The sequence below is a fragment of the Erythranthe guttata genome, chromosome 2 (genome assembly GCF_056151865.1).
Source record: "Erythranthe guttata isolate IM_541 chromosome 2, IM_541, whole genome shotgun sequence".
NCBI lineage: Eukaryota > Viridiplantae > Streptophyta > Magnoliopsida > Lamiales > Phrymaceae > Erythranthe > Erythranthe guttata.
The window spans coordinates 933,571-952,794 of record NC_142534.1 but is presented as its reverse complement, the minus strand read 5'-3'; the positions used below and the strand labels follow the sequence as shown (position 1 = coordinate 952,794).

The window sequence follows — 19,224 nt, the reverse complement described above, 5'->3', positions numbered from 1 at the left end:
GAAACCATTATATGGTTCAACTTTTTTTTTTCTTTTTAATAATATAGTAACGAAAGAACCAACAACTAATCGTATGAGTTCATTGGATAAATCTATACTCACGTATAATAATTTGCAAACTTTACGTCAAATGTAAATTAACTAGGCTAATTATGTATGATAAACTTGACCTAATGAGATTCAAACTTGGGTCAATTGTCACAAACTCAATTACCCCGACCGTTAGACGATGCGGGATAATTGACACAAGCGTATTATATGGTTAATGACTTAATTTGAGGGAAGCTGTCCTAACACCACTTTTTGGAAAAAAAATAAAGAAAAAGAAAAAAAGATAATAATTAAAAAAGATTAAATTAAGAAAAAGGGAAGATAGTGCTTCTAATCTTTATTCTCCACGATTGTCTTTTTTTAATTAGTGGGAATTTGGTACATTGTCTTTGTCGTTTAGGATGATTGATCAACATTACTCTTCCCACAAAAGCTCTTTTTAGCACAACCTAATTTGTCTACAAACCACACATTTAATTATTACATAATTACCATTCTTCTTCTTCTATTCTTCTTCTTCTTCTTCTTCTTCTTCTTCTTCTTCTTCTTCTTCTTTACGTAGTCTTTGTTCAATTTCGGTAACCTGATATTTATATCTTCAAGAATTTTCAAGGGTATATATATATATATACATAATTATATATATATATATATATATAGTGGGAAATGGAAGAAATTAATATTTGAAGGGGGAACTTTTGCATGAAATTCAAAAAAGTAAAAAAATTGAATTGAACGTCTTTTTGAATAAGAATTTGGTATAGGGTAAACCTACACTCTCATATAATAACTATACGAGAGACGTAAACCGTACTAGGCTAATCATGTGTGACAAACTCAACCTAGCGATCGTTGGAAATATTCGAACTGAGTCAATTAACACGAACTCACTTGCTCTAACTGTTATACCATTGATATATAAAATTTGGGATATCATGTTTAGATCTTATGTTGGTGCACAATAGAAATTGATAATAGTCTATGTCTAGGTTGCACTACTATATTGTGTTTTCAACAACATCCATCATTACGTTTCTAACATGCACGCCAAAAAAAATATATATATATATATATATATATATATATATATATATATATATATATATATATATATATATATTTATACAATTTTTCGTTTTATAGTACTTAATTAACAGTTCGAATATAATAATGTAAATCTCAATTATGTAATAAGTAACTGGCCAAATAATTAATCATATATATGTTAAATTCGGTAATCAACAACTTTATTTTAATTTTTACATGATATGATTTGATGATATGATTTTACATGTCTCTCTCTATACATAGTGTTTTCAATTTTAATTAAATAATGCAGTTATCCACTAACTGCCTACACTTAGTGCCCCAACAACAATAAAATGCTGTCCCTCAACTTTATGTCATTTAAAATTTTAAACTAAATTAAATAAAAAAAAAAGCTTTCTTTTTATATAGTAGAATTAAATTCCAGTAATTATCCCTAAACCTTTAATTTTTTAATTATAATAATACAATTAAAGTAGTGCATATATGCACTATTATTTCTATTTGAGCAGCCAAAAAAGTTAAGTACTCTCTTCTGCCTTTGAGACAAAGAAAAAAGAAAAGTCTGTGTGTTGATGAAGAAGAACAAAATGGGCTTCATTCTTTTCAAGAAAATCAGCCTTCTTTTCCTCCTCGTTTCTGCGATTCTCGTTTCGACTTCATTTGCAGGTATACGTTTGAATTTTGATTTATTACGTTTTTTCATTTTTTTTTATCTTAATAAATCACCGTCGGTTAATATGGCATACATGTATAACAATTTTGGTTATAAGTCGAGTTTTTCTGATCGTCGTTAATTGGTAAGAAAAAAATGTTTTCGTTTCGTATGGTTTATTTGGTAAAAAAAATATTTGCATGCAGGCCGAGTGCAGAAATCAATGGTGTCGAAAGAAGTTAGTACAACTCATGAGGTAACTTCTCTTATCAGCTTCTGATCTTAATTAATTTTATTTATATATATATATATATATTTATATATATATATATATATCTGGTAACATATTCACTTTAAGTTTTAATAACAAAATTGCACACTTTCGAATACATGCGCAAAATATTGGATGGTAGTCGATAAAATTAATCGGGTGTAGCATAAAATAAATATAAACTTTAATTAGTACTTTCGGCCCATGCATCAATGTTTGTCAAAATTATATTACTAATTAACTACACATAACAAGAAATCAAATACGTATACATACTCGCGGATATTGTGCGAGAAAATTGTATAATATATTTACGATTATTACCTAAAATTTAGATTTACTGTACTATGTCTTTTATATTATTATCAAATTTTTATATGCACGAAACATGATTTTTTTTCTTGTAATTATATAAATTGGGCAGGTACGAGAATCGTGGGAGCCATTACGCAGTGGAATTCACGAAAGGGTTCTAAAAGTAAAAACGAACGATTATGGAAGTTACGATCCAACCCCTGCATTCGTCAAGCCTCCTTTCAAACTCATTCCGAATTGAGCGTGATCGATCTACTTAATTGGGGTGGCACAATATATCTAAATATTCACAAATAATTTGTGGAAAAAAAATGTAGTAATATAATTTTTATATATGTATGTATAATAGTGTTGAGTTTTATTATGTTAATTAGGGTTTTATACAAGCCCTATCTATATAGAGGATCCTACTATATGTGAAATATCAACTATATATGTGTTTATGTATGAGTATGCATGACAATTTTATACGGTACGTTATATATTGTATCGTACAATGTTCGTAAGCTATATTATTGTTTAAAAATCAAAAAAATTATCGAATCCCTAATGTCATCCATCAATTTTATTTTATATTATTACATTATCTTTTCGATTTTGTTGTATAAATTAAATGTCGTGTATATAACGATAAAATTTTGGTATATATAAAATATGTTGAAGGCCTCAATCAATGTATTTAAACAAGGGCTCTAAACTTTCAAATTCTATACTGAACCGCAGGGAACCAAATTATATAATTTTTGAGAAAAATAATAATGTAACTAAAAAAATTAGTATAAAAGGGCAAAACCAATTTTTTTTATACAATCATTCATTTTTATTTTATTTAAATATTTATAAAAGGGAAGCAATGCTTTTCTGACTCTCAACATATTCCCTTTTCATTTAATCAATAATTTGTATTATTAAAAAAAAAAAATCAAGAACTTAAAATAATGACCTTTTTCTTTCTTTTTTTTAACACAATAATGAAACATGAAGAAATTTGCGGGCTTTATTTATTTATTTTTGTTATTTTTTTCCTATTTAAGTAATGCTAGAAAAACTTATTGGGCTTAATTTGTTCAACAATCGGGCCAGAATTGAAACATGGGGCCCAATTTGCATAACGCCTACTTTTTTTGGACCACAGAATCAATTCCATGATTTTCACTACCGTGTGAATTTCCTTATTTTCGTTAATTTGAGAATATATATATATATATATATATATATATATATATATATTTATATCTTTGATAATGATGGTTCCGAGAATAAGTTGAGTCACTTGTGTACTTTTCCAACAATGAAATTTATATCTTTCTTACATGTGTACTTTGCAATAACAGATGGAGAAATAAGAGAGTTTGATGGGTAACAAATTAAAAATAAATTAATTAAATTTGTGACCATTCATTTTTATTTTTAGTAAGTCATATCTTTTTCCTTGATGTCAAATTTAGAATTAAAATTTCTCTCTCTAGGTGTATAAATATAAATTTAAAATTAATATAATTGTCGTTTTTAGCTTGTGTACAAGGATTAAGAATATCAATAAATATTGCTTAATTTGAGAAAAATATATGTTCTTATACTAAAATGCCCTTGCCAATAATTAATGTGAAAGAATGTTGGAGATAGTTAATAAGGGTAAAATTGATAATTACACAATTAATACAATATTGAAAATGTAAAGCGACGGATATATGGAACAAAAATAATTTAAAAAAAACAGTTATTATGGAACGTAGGGAATATAAGATAATTCATAATATGTCGATCAATATATATTATGTAATATAAAAATCAATTAAATTAAATGCTGCAAAATGAGGTAATAAAGAGTAGAGGAAAGTCCAAAATGTACAGCTCCACCACCACAACGTACCACTCAAATTCAGAAGACTTTTATTTCAACAGACAAAATTTAGAAAATAGTTTTTTTTTTTTAAAGTGAAAATTACAAAAATAATTGTGATAAGAAGTAACAACCCCTCTAAAAAAAGACGCATTGCTTACGACGTGTTCACATTGACGCCGTTACAAGTCAAAAAAAACTCATAACCACCGCCGTTTGGAAACGTGGACCGTGGCACCGTCATCAGCCAGCGCCAACTAACGCCGTCAATTAATTGTCGTCTCCACCTTCCTCAAAATCTGAACTACTGTTCGAGAAGAAGAATCACAACTCCTTTTTCTCTCTCTACTTTCTCTCTCTACTATCTATACACACACAAACACAGTGTATAGTATAATTATTTACATATATATGCGTAACACGCACTCGCGAACACAGTATCTCTGTTTCTTCCTAGGGTTCGTGAGCGGTGAAAACGGTACCGTTCGATCATGTAAGTTTCGTTTGTTTCTCCTGTTTTTTTTTTTTTTTTTTTTTTGATTATTCGTAGAATATGTTAGAAGCAGGTGAAAATTTTAATTTTTTTGGATTAGAGATGGTAAATATAATGCTAAATTGTTCTTGACTTGGATTTCAGTTTTTTTAGGCACGAGTTTCGGATCTCTATTGACCGATGCAGTTTCGAATGTTAGGGTTTTTTTTTGCCCCTCTAAATAGCACTTGAAAATCGAGGAATTAGTTTTTCGTCTAAGTTTATTGATTCAGATATTTATTCGCTTCGATAAAGGTCTAATTGTAATTAATTATGCCTAATTTATTTGTAGAATAGCTGTTACGAGAGTTGTTGAAGATGTAGTAATTAGCAAGAGTGAAATATTCTATAGGATACTAATCCAGTGAATCTGATTTACTGATTATTGAATCTGAGAATTTTTATTTACGCAAGGTGTGTTTTCCGGTGCTTCGGAATTCCTCATCGTGTTTTAATTGGCTTTGTTGGTGTCTCATTATTTTGCAAGTTGAGAAAGTAGTGATTGATAGAATTCACAGTTTTATGTTCACTTAAACGAATCTGGAATCATAAATTTCCAAGTCTTATATGTAGAATTGTAGATTGCTACTTCATATGAAGTACCAATTTTTTTTTTTAATGATAGTTGACTATTTTTCCTTTAATAATTGCAGGTAACTTATTGCTATTGATTCCCTTCGTATTTGCTTTTCCGAGGTCATTGATGTGAAAGGAAATTAGCCATAGCTATTCGCTTCACTGACCTGTGTGTGAGTACAATGGGAGCTGCTTGTTGTATTGCTGCTAAAGACAGAACTATAACAAATGGATCACCTGTTGAAACTTTGCAAAGGCATTCACGCAATTCACCGACATGGAGTTTCCGATGGGATAATCGTGGACGAGTAGCTGAGGAAGAGACACCTGCAAATTGGTTACATAATGACGGAGGAGCCAAAACTGGTACCTCTGTTGAAACGGTGTTTGCTTCAGAGGAGGGTAGTCCGTTAGATAGTTTCAGGTCACTTGCCTGGCATAAGTCTCCAGTTTCAGAAAGAAATGGCGGAATATCAATGCCCCAATCTTCTGGTAAAACCCCCCTTTAAATTTTCCCATATTAATAGATTAATTACTAAAACCCCCCTTTAAATTTTCATGAACGATGATGGTGAACTGGAACACATATTATCTCTCTTTCTCTAGATTATCTTTGTATTACGGAAGGAGGCGTGTGTGTATATGCAATTTATTACGCAGTTGATACATGGAAATATATTTTAGAGACTTTTAGGCAGTCCTAGTATCAAATTAATAGATGCTCCAATATCCGGATTTTTCTATTGAATCAAAAAGTTAAATGTTTTATAGAGGATGTGAGAGTACTGCTGTCTGGACGAGGGACATAAAGATATTCTTATCTTTTCAGTTGACAGACTTGCAACTCTCTGTTCTGTTGGGTGATCTAGTAAAGTGGGCCCGCAGAAACGGAGGAGCAGGTTTAGTTAAGGTTCTTATATTTGTTTACTTATCAGCAAAGTAAAGACATATGCTGTCAGAATCTCTCTGGTTGTCCTCTGTTGAAGGTGCAGTAAGATAGGAAATTATCCAAAGAAGAATATTATGGTTGCAATTGCAAATAGTGGTTTTCACTGCACTTGCATTTTGCTACACTAACAACTAAGAAGTCTCCAATAATTATGCTCTTTCCCATCAAATTATCTTAGCCTTATTTATGGGACAACACTACTAAATGAATCGTTGAATTGTAAACATTAGAAAGATAGTGGTTGCGGTAAGTTTTGATGTGCAACCAGCTACTTCATATGGGTATGAGTGGTGTCGCATTGGCCATTATATTCAATTTATGTTTGGGAATTTTTTATATCGATAAGTTAAAAATGATGGGGAAATATGAAGCATATCTCTGGCTTCATTAAGACCTTGTCCATGAGTTTTTGGAGTATGGATTATTTGATTCATAATTTGGAACCTTTTGTATACAAGACTTTGAGCTCCCAGAATTTGTGCATTTTCCTTTTGACATATAGGTATCGTAAACTCCATATCATTGTTTAGTAAGAAACACTGGCTATCATGTATCAAATTCTTCTTGGCCGACACATCATAGCATAACCAACTTTACATATTTGACTCTTTCGGCACTCAATTTAATTTATCTACTGTTTTTGCAGATCAAGCTATTTCACAGAATATCGTAGAGGTACGTGGAGGGTATGGATAAAGTTAGTTCGATTTCTTTCAGTGCATGTGAATACTTAGCATGGAATTCCTCGTTTGGAGTTAAAAACATTTTTCTCTCTCTCTCTGATCACTGTTCACTGTTCAGGTAAAGGAGTCAAGAGGCTCCCCAACTGTTTCATACCCGTCACCGATGAAGCTCTCTCCTTCAGTCCCTTCAGTCTCATCCACGTCTGCATCTCCTCTCTCTTCCCAAAGCCACCTCCTTCATCCAAACTCCACCCCTTTAAGATGGCATAACCACCGTTCCCCCAGACACCGTTTACTACGTCAAGTGTCCGACAGCAGAATTATCCCAGAGTACAAGTCTCCAACATTCTCAATATGCGAGGGCAATGAATCCTCAACTAGGGGTTCTAATGGCGGCTCTTCAGACAGTTGGTCGATCCCTTTGGCCACCACTCGGAGAGAGAGATGGTCCTTTGATAGCGAATCATTTACGAGATCCAGCGAGCTTAATTTTAAATCTCCTTCGTTTGAGCTTCAAACTTGTGGTATTTGCACTAAGCTTTTGATCGAGAGATCGAAAATTATGTCTGCGAATGATCTTGCTGTGGTTTCTGTTTTGACCTGTGGGCATGTTTATCATGGTGAGTGCTTGGAGACTATGACACCTGAAATCGACAAGTACGACCCCGCTTGCCCCATTTGTACCTTCGGAGAGAAACGGGCTGTGAAGATGTCTGAGAAGGTGCTGAAATCTGAATTGGATTCCAAGGCTAGAAAGAAATTTAGGAAACGTGCTGTTGTCGACAGTGATGTCAGCGGTGATGTCAGGTATCGAAAAAGTGGAGTCGATCCAAAGATGTGCTCAAGTTCGAGCATGAAGAGCAGCTCGAGCTCTATAGGGAAGCCTTTCTTGAAAAGACACTTTTCGTTTGGCTCGAAAACGAGTAGGTCGTTTTCGGATAATCAATCAACTCCGAGAAAGGGCTTTTTCTGGGCAAGATCTAGCAAGAATTGAGCTTTTTTAAGCCCTGTTCTTATTGGTTTAAAAGTAAGTGTTTTATGTTTCGATTCTGTTACGATTATTGAATATTACGAGACGAACCGGTTTGCATACATCAGCCCTTCATTGAACAATGCACTATAGAAGTGATGATAGCTACTGCAGGGTGCAGACACACTGTAAAGAAGGGGGGATAAATTACTAATGAAGGTCCAATTCATTATTATTATGTTGAAAAAAAGATAAATGGTAGTAATTGAATTATAAGTATGTATGCTTTCGTTTGTATAATGATGATTATTTTTGGTTGTTTTTTTGATGCTGTGTAAGTTCACCAAATTTACCGGGCTAAGAATATGGATTAGTTTTGAAATAGAAATGTTAACTTATTCACTTAACAAATATGTTATTATTACAATTCAAATCATTAATTATTGTATAAAATAAGATTAATGCATTACAAAAAAAATATATATATGAGCTGTGGCTTAATGATTAGATTGGGCCAGACTTGTACACATCTATGGGCTTATAAAGTTAGGGGCCTAGTCTTTTTTAAACTCACTTTCGTGGTTCTTAAATTCGGGCCGGTTATACTTTCACATCTTTTGTGTTAAATTTCAACACGTGTCCTTTTTGAATAAAAATATTTTATATATAAAAGCGTGTAAATTCTCATGTAAGCGCTACATTAATGTTTGACGACACTGAACAAACAAAACGTTTTTGGTGATGCATCATCATTCATCCCAATCCATTGAAACTCGAAAGCTTACGTGTCATTAGGTGAGCCTACGTGGCAGCCGTGAAATTCGCGCAGATCCCCTAGCCGTTTTTTCGAACACGTGTTGAGAGCTCATCAACATGCAGAAAATACATTTTTCTGCCACCCGTCTCCAATTTCTCTCAGTTTAAATAAACCCCCAAATAAATCCATTAATCCACTCCTTCGAACTTTGTGATTTTAGTGAAGCAATCGTTTGTTTTCTTTTTTAATCTCGAAAGGAATTGAAAAAAAAAAGAGATCTGAGTAAATGGCGGATTTACGAGATGAGCACGGGAATCCGATTCAGCTGACCGATCAGTACGGAAAACCGGTTCAGCTTACTGATGAGTTCGGAAACCCTATGCACATCAAGGGCGTCGCTACCACCCACACCGAGGGTTTCGGTACCGCCGCCCACACTCACACCGAGGGTTTGGGGGCCGCCGGCCACACCCACACCGAGGGTTTGGGGGCCACCGGCCACACGCAGGGCATCGCCGCCGCCAGCCATACGGCGGGGGTGGGGGCGCCGCTGTACAGTCACGAGCCGCCTTCTGCTGAGCCAAAGCCGCTGCAAGAGCAACTCCGTCGCACTGGCAGCTCGAGCTCCAGCTCTTCGGTCAGTTTAATTCTTAATTTCAAATAATTAACTTTAAAATTAACGAAGATATTATATATATATATATATGTGTGTGTGTGTGTGAGTACTCAATTATATTTATTAATTGTGGATCTGTAAATAATTAATTAATGAAAATGTGTACTTAGTCGGAGGATGATGGGCAAGGAGGAAGAAGAAGGAAGAAGAAGGGGCTGAAAGAGAAAATAAAGGAGACGTTTGGGGGTGGGAAACACAAAGATAAGGATGAGGCCGCACACAGCGCACCAGCACCTACTGCTGCTACTACTACCACCACATACCAAAGCAAAACTTCGACCACTGTTCCAGGGGAGCATGAGAAGAAGGGCGTTTTTGAGAAGATCAAGGAGAAGCTACCCGGCCACCATAACCACTAAACAAATTAAGATGTGTTTGATTACATATTGGAATAATAGTTACAGTTTCAGTACTGTGTGTTGTGTGTGTAAGTATGTTTTGTATGTCGACTAGCTTCCTTGTTATAGTTGGCTTTTAATTAGTTGTCTTGTGGTTTAATTTTCTTGTATTATTTCATTTGGATGAAGCTGTAATATGTTGTATTATTATTTTGTTTGATGATTCTGCATGTTGATTTTAATTTCTTGTTATTGTTTGATGCGGTCAACAATAAGTTAACTCGAATCACGAACCTACACCTCAAATTGAGGTTGAGCCTACAATGAATATTCAAGAACCGATATGATCTTGTGATGATCCTCTTCAATTTGATGGAATTAGGCATCTTCTTAAGAAGAAAAATACAATTCTCCTATGCTTAAGTTAGTATGCATTTCAAGAGAAGAATATCGCAGGAATACGAGAAGAAAATATATATTCTAATGCCTGTATTGAATAAATATTTACCTTTTCTTAATAACGGAATTTTACTATGGCTTGAAATGTGATCTTGAACTTTTAATTGATAATTGAGCCCAAATATTGTAATTATAATTGTTGGGCTTCATCATATTTTTGGCCCATGTACATCAAATGGATTTTGCATGCTATATATGTGTATGGTGTTCCTACTCGTTAGTAATTTTTGTGGTTTGTATATCTACTTTTTTAACTATTCATATCTAAGAAATACGTATATATGATATATGGATACACGAGATAACTGATATTAGAAAAAAAAAAAAAAGGGGAATTTTTGCGGAGAGGTTGTGTTAGACGAGCTCGGGCTGAGCCCGACTATTTTGGTGAGCTCGAGCTGAGTCCAAGTTGATGAGCTTTAGCTCATCAAGTTTTAAATTTTGAGCTTGGGATTGAAAAGAAGTTTTATATTTTGAGCTCGATTGAGCTCCTGAGCGAACTTTGTGCATTTTTATTTTTTATTAATATTATTGGTTTTTTATTATTATAAATTATAATAAAAAAATATGAAAAAGAATTATATGTAATTTATTTTTTAATTATTTATATGAATCTATTTTGATTTTTATATTAATTATATTCACAATGAAACTAAAAAAGTAAATTAAAATTAAATAAAAAAGTTTGCTGAGTTTAGGAACAAATAATAATAGTTCGGATTTGGCTTGTTAGAAAGTTTGAAAAACTTGAGGTCCGATTGAGTTTTTGTCGAGTCGATTCATTGAGTTCACGAAAATAATTTACACTCTTAGTCTTAGTTCGGATTTGGCTTGTCCGAAAGTTGAAAAGTATGAGGTGGCAGTTTGAGCTTTTGTCGAGCCGGTTCATCGAATAGTTCATAAGCCAATAGAATGCCAAAAGAATCAAGTATATTCTTCCTTACTAGCAAAGGCACGCTTAGTAGTTAAGTGCAAAAGGACTTGAGAGAACAAGTCATCGGGTGTTTGAGTGGATGCACCACAGCATAAATCCACTTACATGTTGTATCATTAGTTGATACCTCTACTTGAAAAAAAGCCAATGTAGTGGATAGCTACTAACAAACCACAAGTGTTGTAAATTGTGATTATCTCATTGTGCACTCCCCAAACATGGGAACTGTGTGCTATGATTTGAAATTAGCATCTCTAATTAACCATGTATATACATTTCATGGCCGAATTGAGTGAATTTGAACCGTATATCTACATATAATCACATACTAATGTGTATTGTGTGTTTAGTGTGTAGTTATTTAATCAAATATACCATATGTAACATGTGTAGTATCTAGTTCCTCATGAATCGATATATTACAATTTGCGTCCTTCAAGTTTGCACTAATTCTATATTTCGTCCTTCATGTTCACAAAAAACGCATTGTCACTCATGTTTCAATCATTAAACACTTTTAGTTATTTCTGTCCACTAAGCGTTAGTCCGTCAGTTAAGTCAGTGATGGATGGGCACACACACCGTAGATTCCGTTAGTTTTAACGGAAAAAGGACAAAAATAACTAAAAGTATTGAATTTTTGAAATATAAGGGACCGAATGTGTAATTTATGCAAACTTGAGGGATGAAAATTGCCTATATTGCTATTTGCCTATTTCTCTGTTCTCCGTTTTTATATTTTATTTCGTGGATCCGACGGTGGAAAAACACGTCAGCCTCCGCCACTCTCCCTTCCCTTTTCTCTACCACCGCCGCCCACTGCCCAGGAACACATCACACACACACACACACACAGTTCATCGTGTCTCTGTGCGAACACGTCGCTCTCGCTCAGTCATTTTTCCCGCCTATATAATCACCCCATCCTCAATGCAAGCACCGCTTCTCCAAATGCACGCCCACTTCTCTCACTCCAACTTTCTCTCTCTAAACCCCCGCCGAACCCCCGCCGTCTCCTCTCCGCCTGCGTTTCCTCAATTTCTCTTCTCCGGCCGGAGTAGTTTCAATTCAGCCCTAACTTTCGGATCAATTCAATCGAATTCAGTTAAAATGACTTCTGTTAATTCTTCTCTCTCTAATGGCAACAGCTGCGGCAATCAAGCGATTGCCCTGGGATTGGACGGTGTGGACCTCGACCGCTTCGCTGACGTAGGAAACCAGCTCGCCGACGCCGCCGGTGACGTCATCCGCCGGTACTTCCGCAAAAGCTTCGACATTCTGGATAAAGAGGATTTAAGTGAGTCTTCCGATTTTATTTTTTTACTTTTAATTTTTGCTTTCAAGTTAGTTATTAAAGTGCTCAGTTGTCTCCTTGTTCTAGAATTTTTTTTTTGTTGATTTTCGCTGTTGTCTGGATTGATTGATTTTCTGTTGGAATTAGGTCCTGTTACGATTGCTGATCAAGCTGCGGAGGAGTCCATGGTGAAAATTATTCAGGAGAATCTTCCTTCTCATGCAATGTGAGCTTTATACAGTAGAATTTTCCTTCTCATGCAATGGTGCAAACTGATATTTATTTATTTTGGTGTTTTGAGAAAATCATTAGAAATTGGTTTGAATTTTTAAGAGAATCTAAAGCTTCACCATCTTGATTAGTCTGCTTTTCCATGAATTCAAATTTTTATCGTTTTTGTCGAAGCTGGTGATTGGTGTATATTTATTTTCAGATTGTTATCTCATGTATGAATTGGTGCTAGTTTCAGTTCATGCGTGAATATCACACATATATAAATAACAAAAAATACGTGAATGAATAATATCCATGTCAATTTTGTTAATTGTATCCTCCCTGCACCCCGTTGCTCGGCATGTTTTTCCTTGAATTTCTGTTTGCATTCCTCATTAAGTTATAGCGACTGATACATCTAATACTTAAATAAACGCAATTATATAACATGATGATACTCCATACGGAATTGATGTCTTTGAATGACCGTGTGACAGGGAAAAACAAGTAATACGAGACATGTATGGCATATTTGGATATATATGCATATAATTCATTTGTCTTTATATGTATTATTTTGGACATAGCTGAATTCAATTTTCATCACCTAAAAGTTGTACTGCGATAGAAGATGCATTATGTTGTCATATTCATCAATTTGTTTAGCTGATTTAATGTATAATTGCAGTTTCGGAGAGGAGAATGGATGGAAGTGCAAAGAAGATTTTGCAGACTTTGTTTGGGTATTGGATCCGATAGATGGCACAAAAAGTTTTATTACTGGTATTATATCTATGTTCTTTGTCGCTCTATGATTAAGTATGAAGCTTTGCCTAATACCTGATTAATTGTTTTACTCACAGGGAAACCCTTGTTTGGAACACTAATTGCTTTACTCCATAAGGGTAAACCGGTACGGATTTCCTGCTGCTTACTGCATTCAAGAATGCTATGAAGAGAATTCTGAATGTTCTGTGTTTTTTGACCTTTTTGACTCATTTAGAAATACAATTCACTTATTTTTCTCTTTTTTATTTGACCAGATTCTTGGCATTATTGACCAACCTGTCCTGAGAGAAAGATGGATTGGAATAAGTGGCAAGAGAACTACCTTGAACGGACAGGAGATCTATACACGCAACTGTTCACAACTCTCGAAAGCCTACCTGTATGTTCATCCTGTTTTAACAAATATCGTATTCTTCAGAACAATATTCATAATAAGTTGATATAGATTATGCTATGTGCAGATTTTTTTGTTCTGAATGTTGTTCGTCTGTAACATATCTTATGTTTTTTCCGTTCCTCTTATTTCCATTCTTTTCTGAGATGTGGGGTCTCTTCAGGTACACTACTAGCCCACATTTATTTAGGGGGGATGCTGAAGTGGCTTTCGCTCGAGTAAGAAGTAAGGTATGTGTCCACTTGATATTGCTACAAGTTTTTTTTTTTTTTTTTTTTTTTTTTTTTTAATATATATAAACATGGTGTTGCTAAAAGTTTGATATGTATGATTCAGCTGACTTAAAATACGTATGACGTATAAGTGTAAAAGTTTGATATGTATAATTCAAGTTTATAAGATTCTGATATTCAATTTGTTTGGTTTCGCAGGTCAAAGTGCCACTATATGGTTGCGATTGTTATGCCTATGCCCTGTTGGCGTCAGGTCATGTAGACCTTGTGGTTGAGTCTGGCCTCAAGGTGAGATCCGTCTTTTTTTTCGCTATGTTATGTTGTTAACATATTACAAGTATAATTAATGTATCTTTTGGTCATGTGTTTCTTTTGAAATACGAACTGTTTAATCAAAATTATTACCTAGTAGTGTGGGAAATAAGAAATTCTCCATTTTATGCATAATTCATTAGTTTTTACCATTTATTATAGTTATAATACTTCAGCCACAAAGACATGATCTTGTGACTGATTTGGTGAAATCTCAACTGCTAAACACTCATACTATTGTGTCGGTCGTATACATATTTATGATCTCTCATTGACCTTTTTTTCCAGCCATACGATTTCCTTTCCCTGATACCTGTGATTGAAGGAGCTGGCGGAGTTATAACGGACTGGAAAGGGCATCAACTTTATTGGGAGGCTTCTTCTAAAGCAGAAGCAACTAGTACGATTTTCATGTGGCTTAAATCATCACTCATTCAATGAAAATTGATTTTTCAACCATATCGGTTATAACTATTCAATGTACTTTCATATCATGTGTTAAACGAGCCTAACATCTTATTTTTTCCCTTTTTTTTTACTTTTGTTTTCAGGTTTCAATGTAGTGGCAGCAGGGGACAAAGGGGTTCATCAAGAAGCTCTAGATACACTACAGTGGCAATAAGTCGCTCGAGAAACGGGAAATCCTGTTGTGATTCATCTCCTCTTAACTTGGTAGCTCTTCATTGAAGAAACAACCATTGGGAACAATTGAAGACGTCAAAATTTACAATGCATGTGATTGAATAGCTTATTTATGTAGAATGGCTAATTTTATTTCTCTTTTTGTTTTTTCAGCTCTGTTTTCATAGTTACAACACCAAGCGGCAAACATGAATGAATATCTTTTGTTTTGCACGAATGAAAACTCATATCAGCGGTTTATAATTCGACACAGATAACGGTTTCCCAGTGGCATTATTTAGAAACAAACAGATTATGTACATATACTGTAATAATGCATCTCTTGTACTCTGAGATTGAAGACTTCTTAAGCATTTCTGTTGAAAGAAAATACTCATCGTTCACATTGTTGAAAGACGCATCCTAACAAATTTTAACAAGTTTGTTCCGATTGCTAAAAGTGATTTAAAAGCGTCCGATCTGATGAAAGGATAATGCGCCATGTCCATCAAAGGGGAGGCTCCTCTCTCTATTCCTTTCCGAAATCAGTGCTGTAGTGAGCAGTTGATTCAAGCTTCTTAGCTTCATTCAGCTTCCTTACAGCCTGGAACATTTTCAACCACGAGAAACTCAACAAAAGATTAGGAGCAAAATAAATCTGTCAATATGCAAAAATCAAGATGAAGTTTCGTACATGTGTGTGATTTTGTCAAATATAACAGAATTAAGTGTGCAATTTATAAATAGTTAACTCCGTTAATAGCTACAAGGCAGGAGTGTGAAGTACATCTATAATCTATCCCATCAATCCTAACTAGCTTTAAAAGAATGAACTGAAAATAAAATATGGATCAACTATGGTCAATTAGGTAAATTGTGATTGATAGTCCGTTTGAACTGTTAAGTGAAATATATCAAAACGCAAGAAAAAAAAGTTACCTTCATGAAATCCTCATGAATGACATAATCACGCTCTGCTCGTATCGCTGACATACCAGCTTCAGTGCAGATATTACGAAGGTCGGCCCCATTAAATCCCTGAACAATGCAACATATATCAATAGAGAAAAAAAAGGTTATAAACAATATTCACGAAAGATATTAAAACAGCAATTTTAGCTAACCTCAGCAAGTTTCACAACAGCCTCATAATCAATTTCGCCATGTTTGGCAATCCCTGCAGCATGGATTTTGAGAATTTCCAATCTTGATTGTTCATTAGGCAATGGTATTTCTATTTTCCTGTCTAAACGACCAGGACGAAGAAGCGCAGGGTCCAGAACATCGGGTCTATTTGTTGCCATTATCATTTTAACCTGCAGTAACAATTTAAATCACATCACCATCCACTCAAGCTATAGTATGCATGCAAGCCTATAAAACAATGCCTGAATCCACACAAATATATATTTTTTATATATTTTTTTTTTAATTTAAGAATGAGAATGAACAAGACCTTGCCGAGCTGGTCAAACCCATCGAGCTGGTTTAGCAACTCCATAAGTGTCCTTTGAATTTCACGGTCAGCACTTGTTCCCTCACTGAAACGACGCCCACCAATGGCATCAATCTCATCCATAAAGATGATACAGGGCTATACAGAACAAAAAAAATGGTCTTCATTAATGTCAATCCAGACTAATATATCAAATTATCATGTCTCATTTGGAAAGGAAAGGGAGAAAAGAAAAGTTAGTGTATAATACTTACTTGGTGATCACGGGCATAACTGAACATTTCCCTAATCAGTCTTGCACTCTCACCTATATATTTATCAATAATAGCACTTGATACAACCTGCAGAGACACTTTTTGTAAGAAGCAACTCCTATGATATGAAGACTATGTAAGATTTTTTGGTATTTTCCCACCTTTAAGAAATTGGCATCTATGTTACTAGCAATTGCTCTGGCCAACAATGTCTTGCCAGTTCCAGGAGGCCCGTAGAGAAGTACACCCTGAAACAGGTATACACGGTTGCTAAAAAACGAAAAGATGAAAAACTGAAAATCACCCAAGTGCTCTTTAAATAATGTTACCTTTGGAGGTTTAATTCCAACTCTTAGGAAAAGTTCGGGATTCATAAGAGGTAATTCTATTGATTCTCTCAGTTCTCGGATTTGATCAGACAGTCCACCCACCGCGGAATAGCTAACATTTCCAGGATCTTCGTGAAGCATATTATACACAACAGGATCTACCTGCAGTATACATCAAAATAACTATTCCATCAGCACTTTTTATTTTCCTTTTTTGAGAATCAAAATTGTGAGCCATAACTAGTTAAACCCAAACAATAGGTGTTGAGGACAACTGTTTACCTCACGAGGGAGTGCTCGCATAATTGTCAGTGTTGTCATATCAAGAACTACCCTAGTGCCCGCTGTAAGTTTTTCTTTGTCCACCTTATTGCGGCACCCAACTACATATCTCGGGCCACTGCTGGCTTTAACAATCACTAATATAGCGAAAGACAAAGATTAATTTAGAAAACAAAGAGAAGAACAGCAATTAGTGACAAATTATCAGTCACCTAGCCTATGATAAGAAACCAAATAACTTGTCTAAGCACTACCGAGGCAGTACTAATGTGATTGGTCAATGAACACTTAAAATAAAGACAGGTGTTTCTACATAGGAGAATCCATCTATTTCTTCATAATTTCCAAATGCAGACGTGAATTTTAAATATAATGGATAACATGGGGAAAAAAACTACTAAAAATGTACTAGATTGATGCTGGCATACTGCACATATTTATTTATAAGAAAAGATAATAAATGCCTGATAGTGTGTATTTAGAGGAGAAGAAGAGTAAACAAACGTCTTACAGCGTTCATTATCGAGAGGCCTCAAAACTTCGCCTATGATCTGTCCAACACTCTGGAGAGACTTGAGATCATCTTCTGTTTTAGCATATTCCTTCTTCTTAGCTCTTAAGTTCTCCCTTACTATACAAATAAAATATTTCCACTTTAGTCTTAGCTAATAGTATATTATACTCCACGATAAAGGCAACTTATATGTGATAACTGATAAGGCTAAGTTGCTATGGTAAAAGCTATATAGTTCAGATCTATTACGAAACAAAGCTTGTGAACCGAATCCATGGCAGCAGAACGATAAAAATCAACGTATCAAGACACTAAAGCAAATCAAGTCATTTTCCAGAATAAAGGAACAATGAACTCCAATATATAGAAATGAAAAATATGGTAATTAGAAAACGTATCATATTGCTGATTTTTTTTTTGAAACTTTTACATCAACTGAACACACGATTAGGAGTGTAACATAAATATATTACTCCTGGAAACCTAAACTAACCATTGTTTAAAATTCTCCACACAACATATTATCTCTCTGCGTGAAGCAAATGCTAACTCTCATTGAGTGATGACAGTTGAATTCAAAACATTAGTGATACTGAGCTACAACCAAAATTCAAAATCTAAAACCACTGTTCCAAAAAAAAAAACAAATGCAGCTTCAATTCCACAAAAAAATCATATATTATATCAAACAAATAAGGTAAATATGCAGCTTCAAGTTAGAAAAACCTAGAACACAATATCCTCCGCCATTTATCTTAAATCAAAGCTCGTCGTACATGCAATAACTCCCTAACAACACAAAACTAGATTCCTGAATTTCAATAAATCATCTCTTCAATCAAACACATACAGTATACACTAACTAGAACCACAAATAATTAAGTAAACAAAAAAAACACAAATCACAACATAGATCTCCAACTTTCAGAGACTGCGATGATAGGTCAGCTGAACGGCACCGATACAAATCAAATTCAACATATTAAGTAAGGTCTAATAAATAATCGATTACCAGATTGAACTCGGCCACCGAGTTCTTTGTGATTGAGGAGTTTCTTCCGATAATCAGAAACGGCGGTCTTCCGGCGAGCAGCATCGTCGTTTTCGCTAGACATTGGCTTTTCTTTTTCCTTTTTCAAAATTTTCTGAGTAAATTTTTTCGTTTAATTTTAATTTTTGAAAATGGTCTGCATTCAGCTTGGTAGCGAAGCAAGAGATATTTTCCACAGTTGTATTTGGGCCTAATATGTAGTGGGCTTTGTGAGGTGTCCATTGGGCCCATTAAGCTTTTCTTCGTTACCGGAAACAATTTAAAAAATCGATTTTATTGTCAAAGTATTTTTCAGAACAATAATAATAAATTCCAAGAGTATATGAATTGCTCAATCTTCCGTTCATTGAAAGTGGGAGAGTAAATAAGTGGGAATAAAATCCAGTTTTCATCCCTCAAGTTTGAATCAATTTCATATTTCGTTCT

At 34.4% G+C, this 19,224-nt stretch overlaps 5 protein-coding genes across 7 annotated transcripts; 4 read left to right on the top strand and 1 right to left on the bottom strand.

Moving 5' to 3' along the window:
- Positions 1 to 1,321: 1,321 nt before the first annotated feature.
- Positions 1,322 to 2,882, top strand: LOC105957376 (aspartate carbamoyltransferase). Of its 2 annotated transcripts, none has more exons than XM_088822386.1 (3): positions 1,322 to 1,767; positions 1,960 to 2,009; positions 2,449 to 2,882. In XM_088822386.1, exons 1-3 carry the CDS (start codon positions 1,674 to 1,676, stop codon positions 2,578 to 2,580), a joined length of 276 nt encoding a protein of 91 aa, XP_088678512.1. In that variant the 5' UTR covers positions 1,322 to 1,673; the 3' UTR covers positions 2,581 to 2,882. The 2 variants fall into 2 exon arrangements, with proteins under 2 accessions (XP_088678512.1, XP_088678514.1); XM_088822388.1 differs by having other exon boundaries at positions 1,960 to 2,013; positions 2,453 to 2,882.
- A 1,328-nt stretch (positions 2,883 to 4,210) lies between these two features.
- LOC105957669 (hypothetical protein) lies at positions 4,211 to 8,216 on the top strand. Its single transcript, XM_012981617.2, has 4 exons — positions 4,211 to 4,675; positions 5,368 to 5,782; positions 6,886 to 6,914; positions 7,041 to 8,216. Exons 2-4 carry the CDS (start codon positions 5,473 to 5,475, stop codon positions 7,914 to 7,916), a joined length of 1,215 nt encoding a protein of 404 aa, XP_012837071.2. The 5' UTR covers positions 4,211 to 4,675; positions 5,368 to 5,472; the 3' UTR covers positions 7,917 to 8,216.
- A 647-nt stretch (positions 8,217 to 8,863) lies between these two features.
- Positions 8,864 to 9,921, top strand: LOC105957377 (uncharacterized). 2 transcript variants are annotated; one of them, XR_016030046.1, is made up of 3 exons: positions 8,864 to 9,286; positions 9,436 to 9,756; positions 9,808 to 9,921. XR_016030046.1 is itself a non-coding variant. In XM_012981301.2 (2 exons), the coding sequence occupies exons 1-2, from the start codon at positions 8,936 to 8,938 to the stop codon at positions 9,682 to 9,684; spliced, it is 600 nt and encodes a 199-aa protein (XP_012836755.2). In that variant the 5' UTR covers positions 8,864 to 8,935; the 3' UTR covers positions 9,685 to 9,921. The 2 variants fall into 2 exon arrangements, 1 of the variants encoding a protein (XP_012836755.2); XM_012981301.2 differs by having other exon boundaries at positions 9,436 to 9,921.
- A 1,836-nt stretch (positions 9,922 to 11,757) lies between these two features.
- Positions 11,758 to 15,197, top strand: IMPL2 (inositol monophosphatase family protein). The gene is made up of 9 exons (XM_012981619.2): positions 11,758 to 12,353; positions 12,498 to 12,576; positions 13,252 to 13,346; positions 13,427 to 13,476; positions 13,607 to 13,731; positions 13,910 to 13,976; positions 14,178 to 14,267; positions 14,580 to 14,691; positions 14,843 to 15,197. The coding sequence occupies exons 1-9, from the start codon at positions 11,987 to 11,989 to the stop codon at positions 14,911 to 14,913; spliced, it is 1,056 nt and encodes a 351-aa protein (XP_012837073.2). The 5' UTR covers positions 11,758 to 11,986; the 3' UTR covers positions 14,914 to 15,197.
- Positions 15,123 to 18,960, bottom strand: LOC105957670 (26S proteasome regulatory subunit S10B homolog B). Its single transcript, XM_012981618.2, has 10 exons — positions 18,760 to 18,960; positions 17,745 to 17,864; positions 17,234 to 17,370; positions 16,952 to 17,113; positions 16,784 to 16,870; positions 16,623 to 16,709; positions 16,369 to 16,506; positions 16,037 to 16,228; positions 15,852 to 15,950; positions 15,123 to 15,516 (listed from the first exon to the last, which is right to left on the bottom strand). Exons 1-10 carry the CDS (start codon positions 18,860 to 18,862, stop codon positions 15,442 to 15,444), a joined length of 1,200 nt encoding a protein of 399 aa, XP_012837072.1. The 5' UTR covers positions 18,863 to 18,960; the 3' UTR covers positions 15,123 to 15,441.
- Between the last annotated feature and the right edge of the window lie 264 nt (positions 18,961 to 19,224).